Here is a 24,128-nt window from a genome sequence, read left to right as displayed (position 1 = left end):
CATAGCATTTTGTTTTGATTAAGGACTTCCCTAGCTTAGGAGTTTTAAAAATGCAAGGCAGATCCCATTGGTATATAGCGAAATGTAAGTACAGAAGTAAGTGCAGTGGAACAAGTGACTTTGTTCTACACAGAGCACATTCTTTCAGGAAAGATGATGCAAAAATATACCAGCTTATAGAGAGCTAAACTGGAACCCATTCTGGCAGGAGCTGGAAGAGGCAGAGATGAGGTAGGGTGGTTTGTTTCTTGAAGCAAAAACATTCTTTTTGAAGCTGAAATGATGAATTTGCATATACTCTTCTCAGTCAACAGGCTCGTTATGATAACATGGACCATGACATTGTACAAGGGGAAGAAGAGCAAGGTATTCAGGAAGAAGAAGCAGGTAAGATAACATTTATGCCCCTACCATGTTCAAAGGTTTCCTCTGAACCTCCTTTCATGTGGGATTTTAATATCCAGTTTGGATTTAAATGAAATACAAACTCAGTTTAAAACCCCAAGCTCAGATAACACTGGCTGAACTGACTGAAATACAGGTGTTAATAAAGATCCTATCCATATTGCTGAAAAGAAGAGTGCCCTTTTGATTAAGCCACTAGGATTGTGTCTCTGTTACATTCCTGGCTCTGCCTATGATTTTGTCTGATGTCTTCAAATTGTATAATCTTCCAGTGTTGGTCTCCTACTAGCAGTAAAACAATTTTGTTGGTATTATCTGTTTAGTAAACACTTCAGGGAGAAGCTGCCTACTGCTAAAAGCACGTATGGAAGCTATTATATAGGAGACTGTTTCTTAAAAGGGCTAAGTAGAAACTTCTGTAATACAATAATAATATCAAAAATTTGTCAGCTTATGAACGTGACAACCAGCACCAGGATGAAGGTGAAGATGATCAAAATAATGCAAATGAACAGCAAGAACCAGAACATCAAGTAGAAAATCAGCAGGTTGATGAATCAGTGAGTATGAATTAAGATGCTATGGATTGCAATTGCTACTGAAATGAAAACCCAGAAGTCTCATCTAACATAATTATACATTGCAGAAGTAAGGTGAAACAGAGGTCTGCTAGGAAGACAAGTTTGACAGTTTAAAGCTACATCCGCGATCTATTTAAAGTTGCTGTTACTGATTTGGGAAGAAATAAAAAAGAGCTTTCTTGTTGGAAGCAAGTTGCTTTTCTACATTCCTTTGATCTGTGTTTTATGTTGAACAAAGGATTTGGACTTAGCTGGGACTGAACAGGGAAAATTGGATTCAAAAAAATAACAGAAGTAATTCATTGGTGGTCAGTCAAAGAGTGGTGACAGTATATTTTTTTTTTCTTATCATTAGATAAGAGGGTGAGAGCCAACTTAATAATCACTGAAACCAGCTGGAGTCTTCCCACAGGAATCTGTGATCACTAAATCAAAACCTTTTCAGTATTGAAGAAGTGTGAGCTCTTGAAAGAGAACATAACTGCAGCGCTGAATGCAGCTATAATATGGATTACACAGATTCAGGAGATTCAGTACTGTGCTTTCCCCAAGTTTCATCTTATTTGGTGTAGTAGAACATAAAGTGCATCATTTTTCCTCCCCTTCTCTTCAGCAAAATTACTTGTATAGCAGATATTTCAAAGGAACTTTATATTGTCATTTATAAAGATATTGGAAACGCTTTTCTTGAAAAAAAAAAAAAGCAGTAATAAAATGCTCATTTTTTGAATGGTAAACTATAACGAAGACTGCATGTGTTGGTGTGTGTTTGGGTATTTTCCTTCATGCTCCTGTTAACATAGATGAGGTCAATATTATAGGACAGACTGATCGTGAAAGATGTCATCAGCTCTTGAGCTGTGTACACTAATTAAACTCTTAGGTATTTTTTTAAGCTGGTCTTATTAGGCATTGCCAGTTGTCAGATAGTCAGTAAACAGAGTTCAGCAGCTGATGTGAAATAAGTCACCAGCTTCATTCCAGGATTTAGCATGCAGTTCTGTACTCTTAGCGTGTGTTCAGTACTCTTTCTTTCAGAACTGACATTTCTCTGGTGACTAGGTTTTGATGTAGTGACCCCTGATGTCTGCAGAGATTCCAGCTGGTTTCAGTGGGTATGGAGTTGGCTCTACTATAGCTGATGCTCTAGGGTAGCTTTGAAGTGAAGTGGAATTCAGCTGTGAGATTAAAAATAAGTATTTAATATTCATTTCTGAAAATTACAGAAGGCAGCAGCCATGGAAGATTTGAACCCTGCTGATGACCCCAACAACCAGGGAGAAGATGAATTTGAGGAGGCTGAGCAAGAGAGAGAAGAAAATCTACCAGATGAAAATGAAAAGCACAAGCAGAACAGTGAGAAACAAGGACATCCGGGAGTTGAAGAGCACCTAGTGGTCAGTAAAGGGAAGGAAAGATCTGCAGGTCCCTTTTAGGAACACTGTGTAGCACTGCCTGATGATAGAACACTGAACTCCAGTTTTAAAGATATGTATTAAACCACATAGGACGTGCAGGTAGAAGTTTGAAACTATTCCTGGTCATATACCAGGATTGCTTTCACCACGAGATTCACTCATCAAGGTTCTGTAATGTCATGCTTAAGGGTTCCCTATTTCCCTTCACATAATTGCCTGCAGGGACTCCTGTTCATATGATCTTACTGTTTTTGCACAAATTCCTGCTGTGCTGGTTCCATGCCATCAGCACTCAATCAACTGTAAGCAGTGGTGTCCATTTCCTTCTATGGCCATTCCAGTGAATGCTGCACACTTGAGTTGTCTTCACTGTAAACTTCTCTAGGCAGAGATAATTCGTATTTTTATGACATCGGTCTTTATTGGTAAGACTGTGTCATTGTCTTCCTGATTAGTATGGAAAGTCTGGCTTTATTCTGTGAAATGAATTTTATTGTAATCATTCTGCTGTCTATTTTTTAATTTAGGGCAATTCTAAATCATGTAGCCAGGCTATCATTAATGCTAATGAAAGCACTATAACTTCGTACGCTGTTATTGTTCCTTTGTCTTGACATGAAGTCTTTAGTCCCAGAACAAGAAGCTTTAACCCTTGGTCTTCTAAAATTAATAGGTATGTACACAGAGCTAAATTTTCACATGATCTTTCTGCAGATGGCAGGAAATCCTGACCAGCAGGAAGATAATGTGGATGAACAGTATCAGGAAGAAGGAGAAGAAGAGGTAAGAAAGCGGATGTAAGGCGTATGTGGACTCAGGTAGTATAGCAAATGCTCGTTAACTTTCAATGCTGGTACCGTTTCTAACTGCAAAATGAACCCAAATCACTTTGCCAATGGTAGTTTCTGACTTTGTGAAACCTAAGGAGTCTTTGCCATTACTCTGCTCTCCACTAATGAACACATTTAGTGTTATTCATGCTTACCTGTTGTAATCTATTAGTGTTGTAATCTATTAGCCTTCTGTACAACACGGCATTAATTGTGCAATAATTGAAAAGATTAAGCCATTCACAATGCAAGGAAAAATTCCTGCAAACCTCAAGCCCTTTGGAGGTCACTGAAAACCTCATGAACTTTGCACCCTTAATCACACACCACTGTTCTGGGCCAACTGCTTTCTTGGTCAGTTATTTACTCTTTAGGACTGACTTCACTTTATCTGTGCTCTTCCTGAGCAGTCCAAGTTACGTAAGCTCCTACTATTCGTGGAGCACATTGCTTTGAACTGGAGGAAGAAGGGACTTTTCCTTCGTATGTTGAATGGCATGCTCATAATGCATGCAGCAGCATATATTCTGCTCTGCATTTCTTCTATACAATACGTACCTAATCAATTGCTGTTTTCTACTTCATACATAATGATTTACAAAAAGCAATAGAAAAGGCTATTCATTATTCAGTTGTGGGGAGTACTTTGTCTAGATTAGCTGGAATGCAATTAGAATTCACCACTCCAAAATATGGTTACTTAAATCAAATTAGGTCATCAGGAACTGGGAATAGTTGGCCTTTGGCAATTACCTTGGCTTACAGGAAATAATTTGATGCATGTTTCATGAAGGACTAGAACCAGCGTGCTTACTGGAAGTATTAAGAGTGAGCAGCGATTGAATGGGTAATCAAGAGTGAGGTAAGATGCTATAATTAGGAACAGTTTCTTTAGTGTGGTGACTAAAATACTGCACACTGGAAAGATTATTCCGATCTTTCCAATAAATTCTTCAGTGATCCAGGTTTGATAGTTGCTTATCTGGTAGCAGTAATACCTAACCTCAAACAACATGTTCTCAAGCAGCTTTCCCCTCCTGATGGAAGAAACTGATAAATAAACTGCCCTGCTACTGGTGAAGGTTGATACAAGGAGGGAGAGAAAAAGTATTTGGCTGTTGCTGCTATCTGCTACAGGAAGGGAGCCCAGTCAGAAGCAGCAGCTGTATTCTTGCTGTTCTGGCAGGGTAGGTGGCAGCAGTGAGTGGTGAATATTTCCCAGCCAGGTGAAATGGCTGTTTTCCATGAGGGAAGCTGAAAGGCTTTAGGGAAGCATCTTCCCCAACTTGTAGGACACTGTTTGGAGCAGCTGTGCACAAAAAATCACATTTTTCCAACAGAAAATCAAATTTACTTCTTTCTAACTTGCACCTAAACATAAAGAAACATAAAGGGGCATGGACGTGAGGGAAAGTGCTGACAGAAAGGATGGAAGAGATCATCCTTTCCTACCAGTCCCCACTTGCTCTTCTCTGATTTTCCAAGAGCAGTTAGCAGAGGGATCACTCAACCACTAGGAAAACATGGACAGCATTAGCATTAAATACGCACATCACCTGTCAGAGCTGATATATTTATAGGAGCCCACGGTGGGATGGAATGTTAGCAGTGACTCTTCGTTGTCATGATACTCTCACTGTAAAAGACAAGCAGAAAATACCGTATGCATCGAGTTAAATGTGGAAAAGCAATTTAAAATAAATTAGCTGATGATAATTTTTTTCCCCTTTTTTCCCCTTTTTTCCCTTAAACTCTCCATGCCCTTGTCTTAATTCTGCAAAAGTTTAGCCGTGAAAATGTGCACCCATATGCCACAGGTTGCTTTTTTAAAGGAAATTAAAATGTACAGAACATCTCTGTGCTTTGCAGATTCAGGAAGATTTGACTGAAGAGAAGAAACGAGAACTGGAACACAATGCTGAAGAGCCATATGGTGAAAATGATGAAAATGTGAGTACTGCGTAAACCCATAAACTCGGTGACATGACAGGATTAAACACTTAACACAGCTGTGATCATGTCACAGCGACACTGCACAATACTTGTAGTAGCGTTCTTCAGATTATAAACCTTAATATTTCACACTGTCTGAACTTCCTTTTGCTCATCCTTCCACCCCCACATACATTTTTGCTGCTTGAAGACCTCTGAAAAGTTTTTTCCTGTGTTTGGTCATTGTCTCTAACAACTCTGAGTCATTTTTTGTGTTCTTTAACTTCATCTCATGGCCCAAGATTAAACTATAATAAAACTGTCACTTCCATGGAATCTTACTTTTTTTTTTTTTTTTTTAATCAGGCAGATGAAAAGAATAATGGGGGAGCAGATCAAGAGCAAGAAATGCCAGAAGAGAACAACCAGAAAGAAGTCCATGAAGAAAATTATGAAGAGGAGGAGGAGGAAGAACGTGGAGCTGCTGCAGCAAAAACACGTAGACGAGGGGAGATGTAGTCCTCAATCTTTTGCAGCACATACATTCCTGATTTTAAGAAAAACTTTTTTAGGATATTTAATTCCCCAAAGAAGTTTGTGTTTTACACTTTTTACTTTTCTATTTAGATGCTCTCATATGTTTATATGAATACAGTATTTTGATACTCTAGATTAGGATTTCTTTTCTATTAAAGATGTACATAAACAGACATCATATAGGTTTCATTTTCTATAATTCTGGGCATGTTTTAAGAGGCCATTTTGTAACACATTTTCACCTTATCCAAGTCTGACAGATGTTTGGTCTAATTTCAGATATGTTCAACGTCTGAGGGAATCTATCTAGTGCCTAAACCCAGTCTGTATTAGTCAAGTTCCATCTTCCTTGACACTACTTAGGGGACTAATGGCTGGCCACACTACTTGTCCAAGGCACAACCTGCAGTGCTCCTGGAGGCCTGCAGGCAGTTTCATTCATTGTAATCTCATGAGAGTCTTCAAATCCTTAAAGATAAGCACATGCCCAGCTATCTGCAGGACCAAGCCTCTTATAGATGCTGGGCGGTTATAAAATATGCAAGTTTTACAAGCCTTCAAAATACAGCCAGGTTAACAGCTGCTCATTTTGGCAGCTGTTTATATACAGTTAAATTATGCATTTATTTTAATGAGCATACCTAGGTACTTCAATTACATGCACTACATAGCAGATAACGTAAATGGTGCTCTGCTGAGATGTGAGCTAGAAATCTATTTAGACTTGACGATCCGTTATGCCAAATCAAAACACTACAGCTGCCACACGAAGAAAATCTCCAGAAGGGACAATTTTGTCATCCTAGTTAATATATTATAAATTTGACTGGACAAATGGAATTCCTTCACCTTAGTGACCTGCTTTCTGGAGACTGTGGAGGTGGTTAAGGCATTTTAAATGAGTTGACATGATCGGTGCAAGGTGTTGAACGAAGGCCTTTACCTTCTTTTCCTTATTTATTTTTAAGTCTAATCTGGAAAGATTTCTGTGTCCTCTAGTGTGAAAATCAGACTAGAGACATCCTACAGGAGCTTTTTGAACAGCGAGCATCTCTAGCGCTGCATGCCTAAATGTAAGGGAGAGGGGGGTGGGGAATGACACAAAATTGTGCCTTGGTAGGCTACTAGGAACATAATCACAGTGCATGAATATATACAATATTTGTATTGGTACAGACCCTAGTTATTTAATATATGTTATAAGGAGAATGGGAATCTGGATTTCCTAGGCTATGCCCCGTTGCTGGAAATGGGGCGCACAGTAGCTTCCCATGAAAGTGTGTGTTAATATATAAAAGGAGAAGGTTTGGGATTTTTCCCTTTTTAAATAATGACGCATAGCAATGTTTTTAGTTTAACTTTTTATATGAATGTAATTTAATTCATTTTTCTACTAACTCAATTATGTTTTATAGCTGGTTTCCATTTTTTGCAATTTTCCTGAGTATCCTAGACACAACGCTTATGTTTCATAGGAATATTTTCGTCAGCAAGTATTTTGGGTTTTAGTTACCATAAATCAGAGTTACCTTATGTATAAAAAAAAAGTTTACATGATACTGTAAAATGTATAATATGTACATAATCTGCAGAATACAATTATTTTGGTAAATTGGCCTGTATTTTTAATGTCACTGTTACAGTATTTAATTATTTGAGGCATAATAAAACTTGACTGCAGTCAATAAACTAGAATATAGTCACTGAACTTTCACTAGCATGGCAGTTTGTTTTATTTTTCCAAATGCTATGTTCATGCTATATTTTAAGATGGAGTACAGCAGAGACTGGCAGAGAGGTGAAGGAGCAGCCGTGGTGGCATTTGCAGTGAAGTGGAGCTGTGCTAAAGCCAATGCTAACAATAGTGGCAGCTTTAGCTGAGTCTCCCCTTCTCTTGCAGCTCTTCTGGTGCCCCATGGTAGGGGGACGGGACTGGAGCTCTGAAGGTACAGGGACACAAACTGAACTCAGCTGCACCTCAGAATACAAAGGGCTCTGTTTTCGCAGTACCTCTCACACCTAGAGGTGTACTTCAGTTACTTTAATGACACAGCATCACCTCTTACAGAACGCATATGGCAGCTTCAGTGCTGGTGAAGATGCTGAGGATGGAGGCTCTCTGTCTTCTGTCTTTTCTGCAGAAGTGGAAAAAGCCAAAATCATCTGCAGATGCAAATGATCTGCAGTCTCTACCGCTATAGCATCACCATGCCAAAATAAGCTGCTGCTTGTTCCTCCCAAGTCAAGAAAGCAATTGCTTGAGGAATTCTCAGATGAAGTTACACGGGTGCTTGCACGTTTTGCTGGATTACGGGCCGTAGTGCTGCCAAGGCCCCTGGGCACAGAGCATGTTTATTGTGCAGCTATGATGATACCCTTCGGTGTGCTGTCAGGCAGTGCAGCTTCACTTGCATAACCTGTGACTCCAGCAAAAGTCCGGAGTGACAACAAAACTGCCCAGAATCAGAAGCAACAGAACAAAGGATCCTATTATGTCTTGTGTGAGCCAGTGTTCGCAGCAGATGCAATGTTTACTTCAGCAAGCATAACAAGTTCAGCCAAGGAAGTCTTAATGAAAGCCTCTTCTGTTCTTTATCAAGGGCCTGTTCACTTCAGAGAAGAGTTACTTGACTGAAGATCAACTCTGCATGAGATTTAAGTCTTGGCTGACAATAGCAGCGTGCAGGCTCCATAACACGCCCCAGCTCCAGCTCCAGCAATGACTGCTGGGGCTTCCCCAGGGCTTCCCAGCCAACCTCTGCTGCCGACTGCCTTGGAGGCTGGCACGACTCAAAACATCATTCAACAATACAGGTCAAAATGAACGCTGGCACAGGGGCAGGATTAGGGGAGCTCCTGCATCAGAGGACAAACGCAGAGGGTCTGTGTTTGTATCGGTGTCCCTCCAAAGGCTGCTGGTTTTTACCATGAATTTGTGAAATGTCTGATGGAAACATCCCTCTTATCAGGGATTTTGGCTTACAAATGCGAATGTTAGCAGAGTTACACTCCTGAAGGAGCTCGTATTCATGTCAGTGCTGACCATTTCACATTTGTCTGCAAGATGCAATTAAGAATGTAGCCATGTACTGAAGTAGATAAAGAAGGTTAGCTTTAATGAAAGGTTAAACTTCACGGGGAATTTTATACACTGCCTTACGCCAAGGGAACAAAATGTCATAGATGGCATTTGGGAAAAGGCAGCATCCTTAATTAATGAACAAATGATACTGTTAGCCGTTATCAAAATCAAATAGCCACAGTCATGTAAAAATGGGATTATGAAATTAATGCACAATCTGTCTGAGGTGCCTTATTCCACCGGTGTCAAAGCGGGTGGCAAGACCTGCAGTTTCTCTCTGACCTGTGGGACAGACGAGCTCGATCGTTCCTGGCAGGAGCTGCAAGGCACCGTCCTACCCCAGTAACTGTGGTGAACAGCCCAGGGCGGCCCTCTGCAGGGCACACACCCCGAGCTGCTCATCTGCAGGGGAGATGGAGCAGCCCTGCTCGCATGTTCCAGTCTTTCTTGTGACAGGCCAGAAACACAAAGGCCCCAGAGACTGTTTATACTGCCTAAGGCTCCTCACCCCCAAACAAATCCTACACAGATTTAGCTTTATTAACAGTTTTATGCTGCAGTGTCAAAGAGTAAACTCAGTTTCTGGGGAGAAACACAAATGCTTGCAGTGTTTGCTGAAAAGTTGGTGCAGAGCACAAATCGAGGTGGACGACTGCCAGAGACACCTCGGTGCACCTCCAGCATCAGCTCCTAAAAGCAGCAGTGGTGCCAACGAAAACTGCTCTATTCAAGTCACAGCTAACAGGGCCCGTGCCAGAAATCTGACATTAAAGAAAGATTAAAGGAGTTTTCTATTTCGCCGTGGGACCGACCAAGATGTATGAGCAATGGACATATGCAAATGCCTGCTGCAGCAGTGACACCATGGAAAGCTTATGAGCAACCTTATGGCAAGTCCTGGACACCAGGGCTGCTTTATCAGCTTTATCAGCTTTTACAAGCTCAGCCCTGCACCAGAGTAACACCAGGGTACCGCTGGGATGCGAGGCACTTGGGAAGGATCTCCTGAGATCTGCGCTACACCTCTCTGAATGTGCAAATCTTTCACTGAGGAGCAATACATGTTACATGGCAGAGCAGAAACAACTGACTGCTGTACACACTTTGGGCTTCCAAATGCTCCAGAAGATGTAGAAATGGTTCCAGTTGTCTTGCCAGTATGTCAGATGGCCATGTTATCCAATCGATTTGCTTGTGAAATTAGGGGACGTGGTGCAATGACTAAGTAGGCTGAGATGTTTCCCATCTCAGGATCAATATTTTGATGTTTTTAAACGAAACATTGAAAATAATGCTGAAATTGAACAAGCCTTTGTAGAAGCACTACAGTTTGCAGCGATAAACGTGAGAGGTCACAAATCATGTTATTCCTGAAAAGGCATTGAGATTTGTTCTAGAGAAAGTTTCTTTGTACCAGAATATTGGACCAGTTTCAGAATAATAGAAGAGTCTCTTAGAAAGGAATTCATTGGTGTTTTTTTTGTAGAGCTTCATAAGCTCTTCCAGGAGGCAGATCTAGCTCTGCTATCCTGAAAACTGAGAACTCCAAGAGGTTGTGCAGATTACCTGGTGTCTGTTAAAAACCAAGGTGATTCAGTGCAAGCTCGAGGAAGGAATATGTCAGAGCTGCTAGCCTGCTTCGACCTGCTGTATCGATTCTTACTGTGATGTAATTAGTTGTTCCCCAGGTCGTTTTGCAGGTGATGCCACTCTGTCCAGTGCTCTCCTTGGGGCTTGTCCTCAAGCAAAGGCCATTAAATTCATGCCTGACCTCAGTGCCCGCTATGCTCCCCATCGAGACAAACCTTCCTGTCATTTTGTTCCAGCTAACACAAAGAACTATTGGTCTGCCACTCTTAAATGTGACTCTGAAAGCAGTTTTCTTGTCCTTTTTGGTGTTTTAGAAGTCTGGGATTTTTGATACAACATAAGGCATCACAGATGTATGGTCTAAGATCTAGCACGGGATGGATGTATTTTAAGTATCAGCACAGAGTTGGGCCTTAGTTTTCAAACCTTTCTGTTCACTTGCCTGCATGGGATGATATTTTTCCTTCTGAAGCTGTTTTCTTGGGCTAGTTCTGTCCAGAAGCCAGCCAGCTGCCAGCTTGGCTTTCTGGGGGACTCTGCTGAGCTCCCTCTCCGGTTCTGTTTACTGATCACTCAGCCACCGATTAACACCCCATCTGTACAGGCACTCAGCACCGCGGTGCGCTGCCATTACAAGCCTGGCATCAGCTGCTGAATTTGTAGCGTGACAGAGTTCAGCCCCTCTGAACACCTCCCTGCCTCTGAAACCCACAAACTTCCTTACAGCACAGAGCAACAAAAAGAGAGGCTTCAGCCCTCCCAGGAGGGCCTTGGTTTGCTTGGTTCCCCCTGATTTCATGGGGAGGTGAAGCCCTTCCACACTGTGCATTACTGGGCCCACGTTCAACAACTCAGGGAGCAGAACCACAGGGTGTGCTCATCCTCTGCAAGAGAGGCCATCCGTCTCACTTTTGGTAAATATGCCCCATCCCTCAAAAGATTTGTGCCCATATGGGCATCATCTCTTGTGCCGTATCAGTGCCAACTTTCCCTTTCCATACAAACCACTTACAGCCTCCTCAGCACTGACAGGTCGCTTCATTACTTGCTTTTACCAACAGGTAGCAAGCACGCTAACAGCCGACGTAACGCAATACCTAATAAGAGGATTAAGTAGAGAGGATTTCTCTTTAATATTGCATTAGCAATCGCAGATACCTTCCCTGCCTGTTCTAACTCCCTCACAGGATACGATGTCCACACTTGTAAGGGAAGCTTGCTGACATCTGAGCAGTCAATAAATCTGCGTGTGTTTTTTAATGACCCCAAGAGTTGTTTCCACAGGCTCACATAATCTTACCAACAATTTACCCTCATTAATTAATAACTAACTTCAGGGCTTTTTAACCCAAGGACCTCATTTGGCTCCTTTGCATCTCTTCTAACTGTAAATCAAGACTCAGTGTGGGCCAGGCCTAAGCCCCCCCGACCAAGGGAACACCACAGGGACAGAGACAAAGAATCCCCTTGTGTGTGCCATCAACCTGACACCCACAAACCTTAGCAAATAAACCTTCTCCAAGGAAATGGGTGATACAGAAGCTAGGACACTTGGTTTGGAGTAAGCGGTTTTGAGTCTTTGCTGCTAAATCCTGCATGACATTTGAAGTTATTTTCACATCTGTGTTTCAATTTTCTGTCTATAAACGGGGATAAAAGCACTTTGCTATCACACGAGGATTAGATCAATAAGAATATATTAAAGATTCATATATAAGTACATTAAAATATCCACGTTAAGCTAATGCCTGCCATCTAAATACCATAAAATGCTCAGTGGGCTTTTGACTGAACCATTAAATGAAAGACTGTCAAATCTGAAACGTTCAGGAAAAAAAAACAGAATTACATTCTGCCATGACACACCGGGCAATTCCCATAAAATCGATGGGACTGCATGGCAGTAAATTGCCGGGGAGATGAGCTTTATTTCATGGCTCATAAATGAAGATGCGTCTCTAACAACCTGCCAGCCCTGACAGCTTTGCCTCTGGAGACAACCGGCCTCTCGGTCGCCGCGGCCGCAGCCTCTGTGCCTGTCCCACTTCATCCCTTCCCTTCGGTGGGCCAATGTCTGGTCCCCAAAACACTGTGGGATGGCAGAGAGGCCACCTCAGTGCTTGGAGGGCCAACCCCACCAAAACCCGTGGCACATGAGGATGATGCAGGAGGGAACAGGGCATAGTTCAGCCCAACTGTGAAGGCTTCAATGGGGTTTCAAAGTGGGTTTACCTGATGGCCACCTGACAACCTTACGCTTCAACCAACCAAATTTTCCATTAATAATCTTGTCACTGTGCTTTAAAGAAGGAGACGCGGAGAGGGAAGGCAGCGTGCCTGAAAACAAACGGGAAATTTATGACAAGGCCACAAATTGAAATGAGACCAGAGCTCCTGCATGCCTTGAAATTTGTGTCCCAGTCCAGAGCCTAACCAAAACAGAAAGATTGGGCATTAGCTAGCTGGTTTTATGGTAGGAAAATTGTTAACACATGGCAGTCATCAAATGAGACTGGCAGCAACTGCCGCGCTACAAAATACATTACAAGAGGAGGAGAGGCATATATGAGAGACTTGGACTTTGGTTACTGTGCTGTGCTCACCGAACCGGCAGGATGGCTGAGTTTGAGGGAAAACGCACGTTAATATGCAAGATGTCCTGCGAACACGAGTAGCTTTGCTGCTCCCTTAGCTTGCTGGCAGAACATTTATCTACCCTTGTATGCCAGACGCCTAGCATGTGCCAATAAATTATCTCTTTTTGGATTACCATACAAATAACTTGTTTTGACACTGGCTGTTCAGTTAGGGACCGTGGTGCCATCCTCCTGACTCAACAACAAGAAAAGCCAACAGGGGATCTCTACAAATTAGGACTTTGTGGCCATAAGTAGAAATAAAGGTCTATGGGAACAATAGATAAATTTGAAAAAATTATATACATCCCTGAGGTTCAGGGAAAAAAATAAAAAATAAAAAATCCGAATCTTTATCATATTTTAACATTACCTACTTCTTCTCACACAGAAATTAGAAGAGACCTTTTTATCTGACAAAGCACGAGTTCCTGAAGCCTCAAGACAACAAACCAGCCTAAAACCAGCATGCATTTGCCTTCCAGCCAAGCTCCTAGCCTTATCCTCTCCCTAGATACTGTGCTTGCCTTCGGCTTCCTCCTTCAAGCTGCCAAATCCTCGCAGAGCCCATGTCAGGCAGGCACTTCCATCTATCTCTGCCTGTTCTTTCTACTGTTTTCCTCTTCCATAGTGATTTTTCCTGATAATGATTTCTTATTGCCCTCCAAAAGACATTTGAATCTGTTTTCCCAGCTCATACAGAACAATAAATTATCAGGAATCAAATTAGCTATCAAAGGGCTAATAGACTTGTTCCTTCAAGGGCTAAATTAGTTTTATCATACGTTATCTGGAAGGGGGGAGGTTTAAAAACAGGTTTTGTTCCTCATTATGTATACTGAAGCCTATCTTCAGCAGTCACTCAAGGGACCAAGAAAAGTCAGTAGCTCAGCACAGATGGCCTTGAACTAAAGGTCAAATAAAAGAGCATGAAAAACGTGGAAATACTTTAAAAGTATTCTTGCAGACAGCAGCTGCTGGCTGGAGTTACTTTTCTGTATGGGCTTCACCATCTTTGAAATGTCTTCTCAGTATTACCGCATGCAATTTAATTTTACAAGAATTTTTTGTTTGTTTGTTTAGCTCTGCTTTGTGTTTTAAGAGGGATTTCTGTTATCTCTCAATAAAGGAAAAATATTTGCTTTATTGTGAAAGGATTAGGAAATACGGATGGCTGAATTAGCTCAGACATTGTACAATATCAAAGCAACCTGAACTTCCCATTATACTGCACAAGGTCAACTAAAAAAGCCCTCGAAAACAAACTATGACAACTTCTTTTCCCTGTATATAACACCTTGATTCCTACTGAATCAAGCTGAGTGCGTGAAAACCCTATACTGGGTATTATTACAGCTAGAAAAAACGTTGGATAAATACCTATTGACTAAAATTCCTTTCAGCTTGTCAGCTGATATCCAAGCAAAATAGCGGACACCATTTCTTTGACATTACTGCTTAAATACTGCTCTCAAATCACAGCTTAGTGCTGCACTCTGTGTGGTTTATGTTTCACATACTCATTAATACAGAGATTATATGAAAACAGAGATTCTGGGTATAACCAATAGGGAACCTGGAACAGTTGTAAGACACATCAGTTTGCTGCCCAGCTTTCCAACACAGGAGCTTCCCTTCTCTGGGGAAGGTTGGGCCAGAGGCCCTCCAGAGATGTTCGTTTAACCCGAACTCTCCTACAACACAACCTTTCCATCGAAAGCACTGCACAGAGTGCACCAAGCACCACAAAGTGTCCCAGCAAGACACACTTGTGAGACCTGCATCGAAAGCAGCAGTGTTTGGCGAGAAGGGATTGCTACACAAGAGTGCAAAACCTCCACGCAGCAATAGGGGCTGCTCCCCCCCATGCCCAGACTGAGGAATGGCAATAGTGGTATGACTTCATTTAACATGTAAGTGAACAGGGAAAGATGAAACTTCATACTTTTGTAGGAAAAAGTGGTTAAACAGAAACAGGTCATGATAGATACTTGGGGTGCTTTGCGGAGCTGAATGTACTCTGTTGTACAGTGCTTGTTAGAGCTGAGTATCTTGGGACAGAAAAGGCACCTTGTGAGTCTAGACACCCTTAAAATGAACATCTAGTCCATTCTAAGAAGTGCTGTGATAAAGGGATTTCATTCCTTTGAGAACTCCATGACATGGACTTCTTTGAAGCCACCAGGAGGCCCTCAAGAATAATTTGCAGAACCCCCAAAATTATCACAAAGATGGGAAAAAGCACTTTAAGCCTAAGGCCTGCTGGCAGCTGCCTCAGGTAGGGTCTTTCAGGCATGCTGGCCACAACAGGCTACATTTTCAGCACAAAGTCAACAACTGAGGGATCCAGAATGGCTTAAGGAAGAAAGAAAGAGCAGCAAATTGCAGCTGATTGTTATTGTCAAAAAAATCAGTGTTTCTCTGTGAAATCAGTCTTTCTTTTGGCTGTAGTTCATTCCACAGGGGAAAAAAAAATAATAAAAAAAACTTTTTATTTTACTCATTCATTTTAACTTTTGACAGTTGTACTGAAGCTCATTGGTCTGGGTTTGGTGGATTCTCTGCTCTCTGCTGTTGTTCTCATTAGATAATTCAGGTCCTATTATTTTGCCCAAGATAATATTAATTGCTGTGGAAGTTTTCAGAGCTCATACAGGTATCCGTCTAACTGCTAAACCACCACCACCAATTCTGTGTAGATCTATCTTCTCTTCCAATCAGTGTGCTTTGTTGAAACAGAGCTAGACACTGAAATGAATAAAAGGAGATTCTATAGCGAGTAACTACAGTTAGTAGTGAGAGTTACAAAGCCCCTGCTTTGGGAAGGATCTGTGTATGGGCTGGTGATATGCAGATTTGCCCTTCACCAGTCTCCAGAAGAGAACAAGAGCTAAGCATATCTGAGAAACCCTATTTGTTTTCTTTGAAAGATTGCACCTAGGCTCTACTGCAAATAGCACACCATCCGTATAGCCCTATCTCAGACTAAAGGATGCGTCTCCAAGTAAATTAGAAAAACAATTTATTCTAAAGAAAGAGATGAATTATAACTTAATTAAAACTATACAAGAAGGATGGGGAAAGAAAGATTAATTCAGGCCGGTCCTAAGGGAACTCCAGCCCTAGCAGCACTTTGAAAAAAGACATTTGGTTACCATCCATCACCAGCACAGGAATTGCCATCAGTTATTCCCAGGGGGCACGACTTTTCCCAGGTAGATGGCTTCACAAATGTACCTCTTTACCACAGCGTGCTTCCCGAGCACAGAAATCACTCACTCCAAAGTCAGCTTGTATTTAGAAACAAAAAGAAGCAGAGATTGAATGGGAACACAGCAGCAGGCTACTTTGGAAAGATTTAGAGTTGCAGCAGACAGCATAGAAGATGCGATACTTGCATAGCATAAAATGCACCCTTAATTTACAGCAAAATCGCCAAAGAGGGTGTTTCAGCATGCTGCCCCATGTTGGAGAGCAGACAGTACTATTGGAAGGGTGATAAATGCACAGAGAGCGCTAACCTTCAGCAATATATATCCTGTAAAGAAACTTGTTTACCAGCTGCTTTCCCCCAACAAAGTCACATTCAGTAATTAATAACCCAAGCTTTATGGTCTATGAAAAGATGTGTTATAATTAGCTTACCTTGTTTAGCACCATGTTGCCTCCTTATCTGCTTCCATTCGCGTGTTGGTAGCTGTCCTCAGACTGCTGGGAAGGGGCTTCAGCAAGTCGGCTGAGGCTGGGGGAGCAACCCACAGTAAGTCCTGAGGGGCAAAGTGCTTGCACAAGACAAATTCGACCTCTGTGATCCCCCTTCCCTGCCACTCCACACCCCAAGCCTTCATCTACTCTTTCTTTGCAGGCTCCAAAGTTCAGGTCACGAAGTTTTACCTTGTTAGGCAAAGCCCACAGATGCCTTGGTCTGCTGGCCATGCTTCGGCTCTGGGCCTTATAAACATGTCCTTCACCATTTGTGTTTGGTGGGGGCCTCATGGCTCCTGTCTTCAGCTTCCCTGAGAGCCTCACAAAAGCCCTGCCCGTACTGGAAGGGCTGCCTTGTATCTGGAGATGGCTGCGCAGGCTCCAGGCCTGGAGGAAAGCCTATTTATTAATTTAGAGGCAGGAGAAGGAGGAGAGGGAGCAATCAGTAGCAACTGGAATATGAGCATGTCAGGAGTCCAGCTCACTTAGCGATAGGCCTTGCAGCAGCCATACTGGACTCCGGCCCTTCAGAGGAATCAGGCCCATAGAGGAAATACACTTATAGAGGCAGAAACGGCTTTCGCTTGCACACAGATGTTTATAATTAGAAACAGAAACAGAGATATTTTTTTCTCCCAATATTGTCACGAGATATGTTCCACTGCAGTTGTTTAAAAAAGGCCTAGCGTATTTCAGAAATGACCATTTACATTTACCGACCAAACCACGCCATGTTCCCAAAGCCCTGATGCTTCTCTCACATTACAAGCAGCACTTTCTAGCTGCCCGTACTGCAAAGTTGCTTGATGTTAAACACACACACAGAGTTACTATGTCCCAGTATATTTTGCCATAAGTGTAGATATTTGGGATATCTGGGGCTTTAATTACTTATAATGACTTTCACTACTAATTACCACAGAAGACGTTACCTTTTCAGCCATGTTTGTGGTTGCACACCTGAAGGTAACTGAGCACTGCATCACAGTCACAAGCAAGGCACGGCAATCCAGATTCTGGGCCACTGAGGCATTACGCAGTGCTGTAGAGCTGAAAAGTCTCTCCAACACCACCCTTCTAGCCCTTGCCCAGGCTCTGGCCCAGCCCTAGGTGGTCCCCAGCCGTCCGACCCTCCGGTGAATCCCCTTGGCCTGGTCTGGCTCCTCGTTGTGGCACACACGTCGTGCTAACGTTATCCTGCTTCCGACACTGCAGCTCCTTCACCCATTCAGGCATTGGGATGTGACAATCCAAAATTTAAAGGCAGGTTTAGTGTGGACATAATTATAGCCTTTTCAGTAACTGGCAGACATCTGGGCAGTAAATAGACCCGACTAGAATAAATGGAATTATAACTGGAGACAAATTTGTCCTGGAATTATTCCGGTACATTCAAGCTGACACATATAATAATTAGGCACTCTGCTATTGTGAGTCTCTTTTTGGTTCACAGTGCCCAAGTGTGATACTGTCGCAGGAAAAACCTTAGGACACTTTTATCTAATTTTTGTGGCACAGGACATGATAAGTACTTTGAACACTTCCCTTTGTAGTTAAATTAACATTATATTCCAATTTCTCTCTGGGCATAGATCTATACTTTTGAACTTAAGCTGTGGTTTTAGGCTTGTATGCATTGCAATGTTTAGACAAAGACAATAAACAAAGCAAAAGAGCAGAGGAAAACAGCATGCCAATACTGCCAAGTTAGAATCAGTGGTAAAACATTAAGCTGAGTGAAGAACTGCAGCAGGTCTAAGCTCCTTATCCTTTATCTTGTAGACACTGTTGATTTTAAATGTCCTCCAAGTTGAACTCATTCTTCTATAATCTTGTGCCCTGAATTAGACATCTGTCCTCACGAAGAACTCTGCCTTTGAAAGATTAAAGAGGGACAGCTCATACAGAATGGATGTCTGTTTAATTTAAATTATTTTACTGATTTATTTAAATCCACAGAACTTGTTGCTGCACCAATGGTCTTGCTTTGCCTCCATGATACCAAGCATACCACATGCAGTGGTGGACCTGAAGGTAGAACTGGGAGAAACTGGGAGAAACTGGGAGAATAGCTGGGCCTGGCAGGCAACAAAAGGCTTGCAGCAGCCTGAGTGACCAGACCCAGCCTGGGCTGGAGTTTTATGCTCAAGAGAAGCATGGGCCCAAGACAAGGAAGGTCTCTGGAGCTACAAGAATGGCACTGAGCTAACACAGAAGAAGATGCAGGATAAGACCCCAAAGGGTAAAACTCAAAGATGTGCAATGCTGAGAAAAGGTGAGAGAAAAGTACTGACTATAAAAGGGCTTGGAGCCCCCAGCATAGATGCAGTCTCCTGTTTGACTTCCCTTGCATTCAGAAAAATGGAGCTTTGTACATTTTATGCAGGAAATTGAAGTTGTGTCAGGGAAACATCTGACTTCATCATCAGTTCCTTTTAATAGGAGCATCCTTAAACCGGCTCAGTGCTCAGATTGAAAGCAGTAATTCCAGCAATCTAATAGAAAGAAAACAGACAGTGCATAGAGTAGAAGTGGGAAATTTATTATGTTAACACACAATAAAAATAAAATGATCAGTGTGAAAAAGAAAAAAAAAAAAAAAAGAAGAAGAAAAAAGAAAAAAAGACTTGGATTTCAATCCTCAGGGCTGACTGCACAGTTCCTATAGTTTGACTATTCAAGAACTTTCTGGTCATTCCCAATTTGTTACTATCCATGCTTGTCTCGTCCCTGGTATGGTCATTACATTTATTTTTATAGCTGCTTTTATCCAAAGCATATGTTTTCAATGGCCTTCATTCCTTATCTTCAGTGCTTTCAATTACATAATGCAGCACGGTACCTGGCAATTCCAAAGCAAATGTATCTTGGATGATAGATTACAAATGAAAAATGAACGCTCTGAGACATCTTAATAGCTTATTTCCACCCATGCTTCCTGCCAATGTGCCTCTGTGTCTCACATATGTATCCAGATAGATCAAAACATCGCTATATTCAGTATATTCACCAGTCTGTATATTCACTGCATTCCTTTTTAGTTTCAGTGCTGATAGCCAGGAAATCATCAAAAATGCTGAAGTTCTTCATTGAACAGCAAAACTTAAATGGCAGTAATTGAAAACCACCTTACATAGACTAGAAAGTATTTGATTTTAATCAGTTAGGAAGGAAATGGTAAAACAAATGAACATAGTCTGATCTTCAGAAAGGGCCTCATGGGAAAGGGGAGAGCGCTCTGCTTCTCAAAGGTTAACAGCCTCACAGTGCCCTTTCTGGGAACCCGGTGCCTGATTTGCGAGCTGGTTGCTTCCTGCCTTCCTCTCGTCCACGCAGAAGAAGAAAACAGGGCTTCTGCAGCTTTGAAGCCAGTGGAAGTTTTGCTGTTAAATTAAATATGGGAAGGACTTGGGTAGTCACTTGTGTTAAGTGAGGGAATAAGCAAGTACCAAAGGCACCACTGTCTGGCTTCACTGATACACAAATAACACAAACAGAGGCCAGAGCAGACCAAAGAGAGAAAAACAACCCCGTCTGTGCCACAGGAATGTGCCAGCTGCTCCAGGGAAGAAGTGCAGAAACAGTGACACTCGTGATGTCCCTATACCCGCTCTGTGCTCCAGCACTTCCAGGTTAAATTCTAGGCAACCAGAATATTTCTTCTAAGTCATTGACAAGTTACACACTCCATATGGGTCTATACATGGCTCGAGCCATGTGCATTAACATTTGTGATGCTGAATCTGCAGGCTTTATTGATCATCTCTAGTTTGCCTCTGATGTGCTTTAAGCCTCTGAAGCTCAGTGTAAGGGAGCTAAAAGAGAATGTTTGTAAAGAAAACCAGGGAACCACTGCTCTCCCGTTCCCTGTGCTCGTGTCTGGTGCTGGTGGCTGCAATGCACAATCCTGGAGAAGGATAACCCACGGTCTTCATTTCCTGGGTGATTTAAATCATTTGGGCAGATAAGAACACAGTGTGCTTGTGCTTCATGTTGTACAGGGTTAATGCATACACGAGCCAAGGGTCTTCTCAGAAATGCTCATTAGTAGCTGGTGATTTCTTTTCTGTTAGGGCTTTGACTGCTTCCAAGATCCATGTACTTAATACTTTCAGATGTTTTAAATCCTGCTCTGGAATTCCCAGGCTGATAGTAAATAGACTAAATGACAAGTGTTGTTTTTTCTCATTTTCTTTCAGGAATCTGTCTTTGATTTGGTATTGCTTACTCCTTATTTCATACTGAAAGACTGAGACATAATGACGGATAGACGATTATAATGAGACTTGGGAACTCACTTCTGATCTCTGTCAAACCCAGACCTGTCTCATGATGTTAGGCAAGATTTTGGGAATGTTCTGGCAAAGTTTCATGAAATATCAGGTCTCAAGGTATCTTTGTAAGTAATCAGAAATACACAGTTCATTTTGGGATGCTTTGATACCAAGCTCACAGGTGGTTGTTATTATTCTAGATTTCAGAGTGCAATCACTGTAAATAAAATCTCAAAACCTCCAGCCAAATAAAGGCTCTACTTTCATTCCACTCCTTCCAGGTTTTCTTGAAATCTTAGATTAGGTTTCGATTAGACCGCTCCATAACGTAACTGCAGAAAACAAAGGAATAAAGCTCAAGAGTAATTTGCTTTGGGCACATCTTTTCTTGGGCTTGGACAAGTGTTTCTCATGACTGCAACACAGTCTTGGGCCGAAAGCCCATCTTTTGAGATGAGAACAAAACAACTTCTTAACCTTGTAGCGGCTGTAGTGACCCCTTAATCTTATTTGAGCCCTGACCAAGTGCAAGCGATCTGCTCTCACTGGTGCCAGGCCTGGAACACTGAAATGGGGCAAGCTTGGACTTTCCCCCCCTAACAAATGTCACAGTCAAGCTGAGTGTAAGTTTAGAAGGAAAGGAAAGATAGTAATAATCAAATTTAGAGCCTAAAATGTGTGTTAATTTATCCCTGGTTTGGCTTGTTCCTAAAGGTTCCTGCTGCTGGGGTTTCCAGCTGCCTGGTGATGTTGAAACGTGTCCAGGGTGCTTCCTCTGTCTCGTGGCTGTTGTCCAGCCAAACAGCTGGAACCTGATTGCTCTTTCTTCCCGGTTTCCCTTGTGACAGTGCTGACAGTGAATGTCTCATTTAAATCTCATTGCAGCAAAGTGACTCAAACATTACCGGTGCATTCTTGCTCCTGGATGCACTTTAAATAAGATCAGCGTGGCTCCCCAGATAGTACCTAGGATTCATCTGGGATTCCAAGCCAGAGCATTAAAATACTGAAAGGAAAACAGAGTGGAACCAGCTCCCCCTCAGGAAAGAATAAACCTGCATCCATTCCTCTGTCTTGTGACTGACCCAGGTCTCAGGTCAAGAGAGGAAAGCCTCCAGGGGTGTTCCCAGCAGACAATCGACCATTTTTTTTTGGAAAAGCTTGTTCCCCTTCCCCAGTCTCCAAACAGGCCAGCCGGGGTTTTTCTTCCCACCCCATGTCCTCTCAGCTTTTGCTCCTGGCCTTGCTTTGGAGGAGATGGTGTTTTCTCACATACATCCTTGGTTGAGAAGAAAATATTTCACCCTTTGTTTTCACTCTTTCCATTCCCAATCACAACAGTTGGGGTTTATGTTGATTACTGAATTATACTAGTTCTGGATAAATCTGGATCAGTTTGCCATGCTGCACAGCACACGCTGTTTCGCTTTGCCTATCTCAGAGTTCTTGCCCCTGTGTAAACTACATCTCTTCCCTGAATCTGTAAGAGCTTGTTGGACTGTATCATCTTCATATTTCCTGTGTACGAGCCCTCGGCCTGAGACTTTTCTTGTCACAGCATTACAAAATATTTTGAGCTAGGTGCTGTTACACACAAAACCATGGGATCTAGCTCATATTTTGATCAGTATCTTGACCAACTGTTTTGACTGCTAAGCTGTGGAAGAGGTAAGGATACTCGTAAGGGAGAGCCTTAACTTCTCGAGCTGGTCATTTCCCTTGCTCTGATCCAACACAGCCTGAGCTGCTGCAGCCTTTCTGTGGCCAGGACATTGCACTGCAGAGCACACAGGGCTGGGCACCCATTATGCCTCTCTCCATAACTGAACAACTGAACCAAACTGCGCCTGTAGCCAATACACAGTAGAGAATTTATTGCCTGTCTCTGGAATTAGGCAATTCTGTTAATTGTCTTCTTTTTCCAGGACTCTATCATTGTCTTCCCAAACCATTAGTGGCACCAGCATGAGCTGCCTGGAAGAAAATCTAAAATTGAACAGAAAGTGAATCAAAGCCAAGGACAGACACCTCTCAAAGACAATTGCACTCAGCTATCCTGGGGAGCCCTGATAAATCCCTTTCCTGCTTCCACAGCTCTTCCCTCATTGTAGCTTTGGTCTGAGGAACCTTTACTAAGCAGCAAGACATTCCTAAACAACACCAGTGACCAGATGAAAGACTTCTTTCCTCTTTTGTGATTTACTTTGTCACTGGTTTCTAGACATACCAAATGTACTAGTGCAAATATTTTCTAAGTACCGAAATGATTGTGGTGGCTCTGGCTTTCCCACCTATAAAGCCCACTAAAGAGCCCACTAGGACATCAGTGAGACATAAAAAAAGAAACTGCACAGCCTGTTCTATTATTTTTTCCCTTTGTAGCCTGGCTGTTAATCCCTGTATCATTTTCCACAATGGACACATGGTCTGGAGTTGGACACGTTTTAGGTGAACATAATGGGAGTCAATAATTGTGGGTTATTTTTGACACAGAGTCCCTAGACCAGCAAGTCACCCCATATTTTTAATACATTAAATTCGTGACACTCAGCATACACGTTATGCCTTATTTATATGTCATTTATCCATACTTACTTGATATCTGTGGTATCATGAACACATTCAGAAGAATTTTAGTTCTGATTCAATGCCTCTTTGATCAGAAAAAAATACTAACTTCCACGTGCAGCATTTATTGATTCTTTAAATAAAATGATTCGAGCACAGTTGTGATGCCACAAGAACACAGTGCTAGAGCACAGTACACATTTTGGGAAAAAAACTGGTAGCTGGGGGTGAAAAGTCCTCTGGTAGTTTTGGGACACCATCCAGTATTTTCAGATTTGGCAAACTGAAGAATACACTTAAAAAGAGACAAAAGAAAAATAGAAATTGAGAGAAGTATTCTTTGGAGATGTTGAGAACAAAACAGACACTGACAAAAAACCAAAAAGAGGATACAAAGATAACCAAAATATATTTGTGTTGTTGGAAATCTTGATTTGGTATTTGTTGCAGAATTGATGCGGTAAAGAATTAATTAAATTTTCTCAGTTTTCATTCTGTTGCCCGGTTTTTATATCCTCAAACTCGTGAAAGCACTCCAGGTGCCTACATTTTGAACAGAGTACAACCAAA

At 42.0% G+C, this 24,128-nt stretch overlaps 2 protein-coding genes across 4 annotated transcripts in view; one reads left to right on the top strand and one right to left on the bottom strand.

The window, feature by feature from the left end:
• The window catches only part of GOLIM4 (golgi integral membrane protein 4), a 32,544-nt gene extending 25,127 nt beyond the window's left edge, over positions 1–7,417 (top strand). For all 3 annotated transcript variants that reach the window (XM_072042268.1, XM_005020779.5, XM_038183587.2), the window contains 6 exons: positions 308–387; positions 856–965; positions 2,213–2,383; positions 3,119–3,187; positions 5,104–5,184; positions 5,533–7,417. In XM_072042268.1, the coding sequence (XP_071898369.1) occupies positions 308–387; positions 856–965; positions 2,213–2,383; positions 3,119–3,187; positions 5,104–5,184; positions 5,533–5,685 (664 nt within the window). In that variant the 3' untranslated portion in view covers positions 5,686–7,417. The remainder of the gene's footprint in view (positions 1–307; positions 388–855; positions 966–2,212; positions 2,384–3,118; positions 3,188–5,103; positions 5,185–5,532) is intronic.
• Positions 4,750–24,128, bottom strand: part of LOC113844528 (uncharacterized) — a 30,139-nt gene continuing 10,760 nt past the window's right edge. The window contains exons 7-9 of the mRNA XM_072042269.1: positions 16,906–23,853; positions 16,657–16,753; positions 4,750–4,870 (exon numbers count right to left, since the gene is read on the bottom strand). Of these exons, the coding sequence (XP_071898370.1) occupies positions 23,742–23,853 (112 nt within the window). The 3' untranslated portion in view covers positions 4,750–4,870; positions 16,657–16,753; positions 16,906–23,741. The remainder of the gene's footprint in view (positions 4,871–16,656; positions 16,754–16,905; positions 23,854–24,128) is intronic.

The sequence above is a fragment of the Anas platyrhynchos genome, chromosome 9 (genome assembly GCF_047663525.1).
Source record: "Anas platyrhynchos isolate ZD024472 breed Pekin duck chromosome 9, IASCAAS_PekinDuck_T2T, whole genome shotgun sequence".
NCBI lineage: Eukaryota > Metazoa > Chordata > Aves > Anseriformes > Anatidae > Anas > Anas platyrhynchos.
The sequence above is the reverse complement of the archived record's forward strand: the minus strand, read 5'-3'. Positions and strand labels throughout refer to the sequence as shown.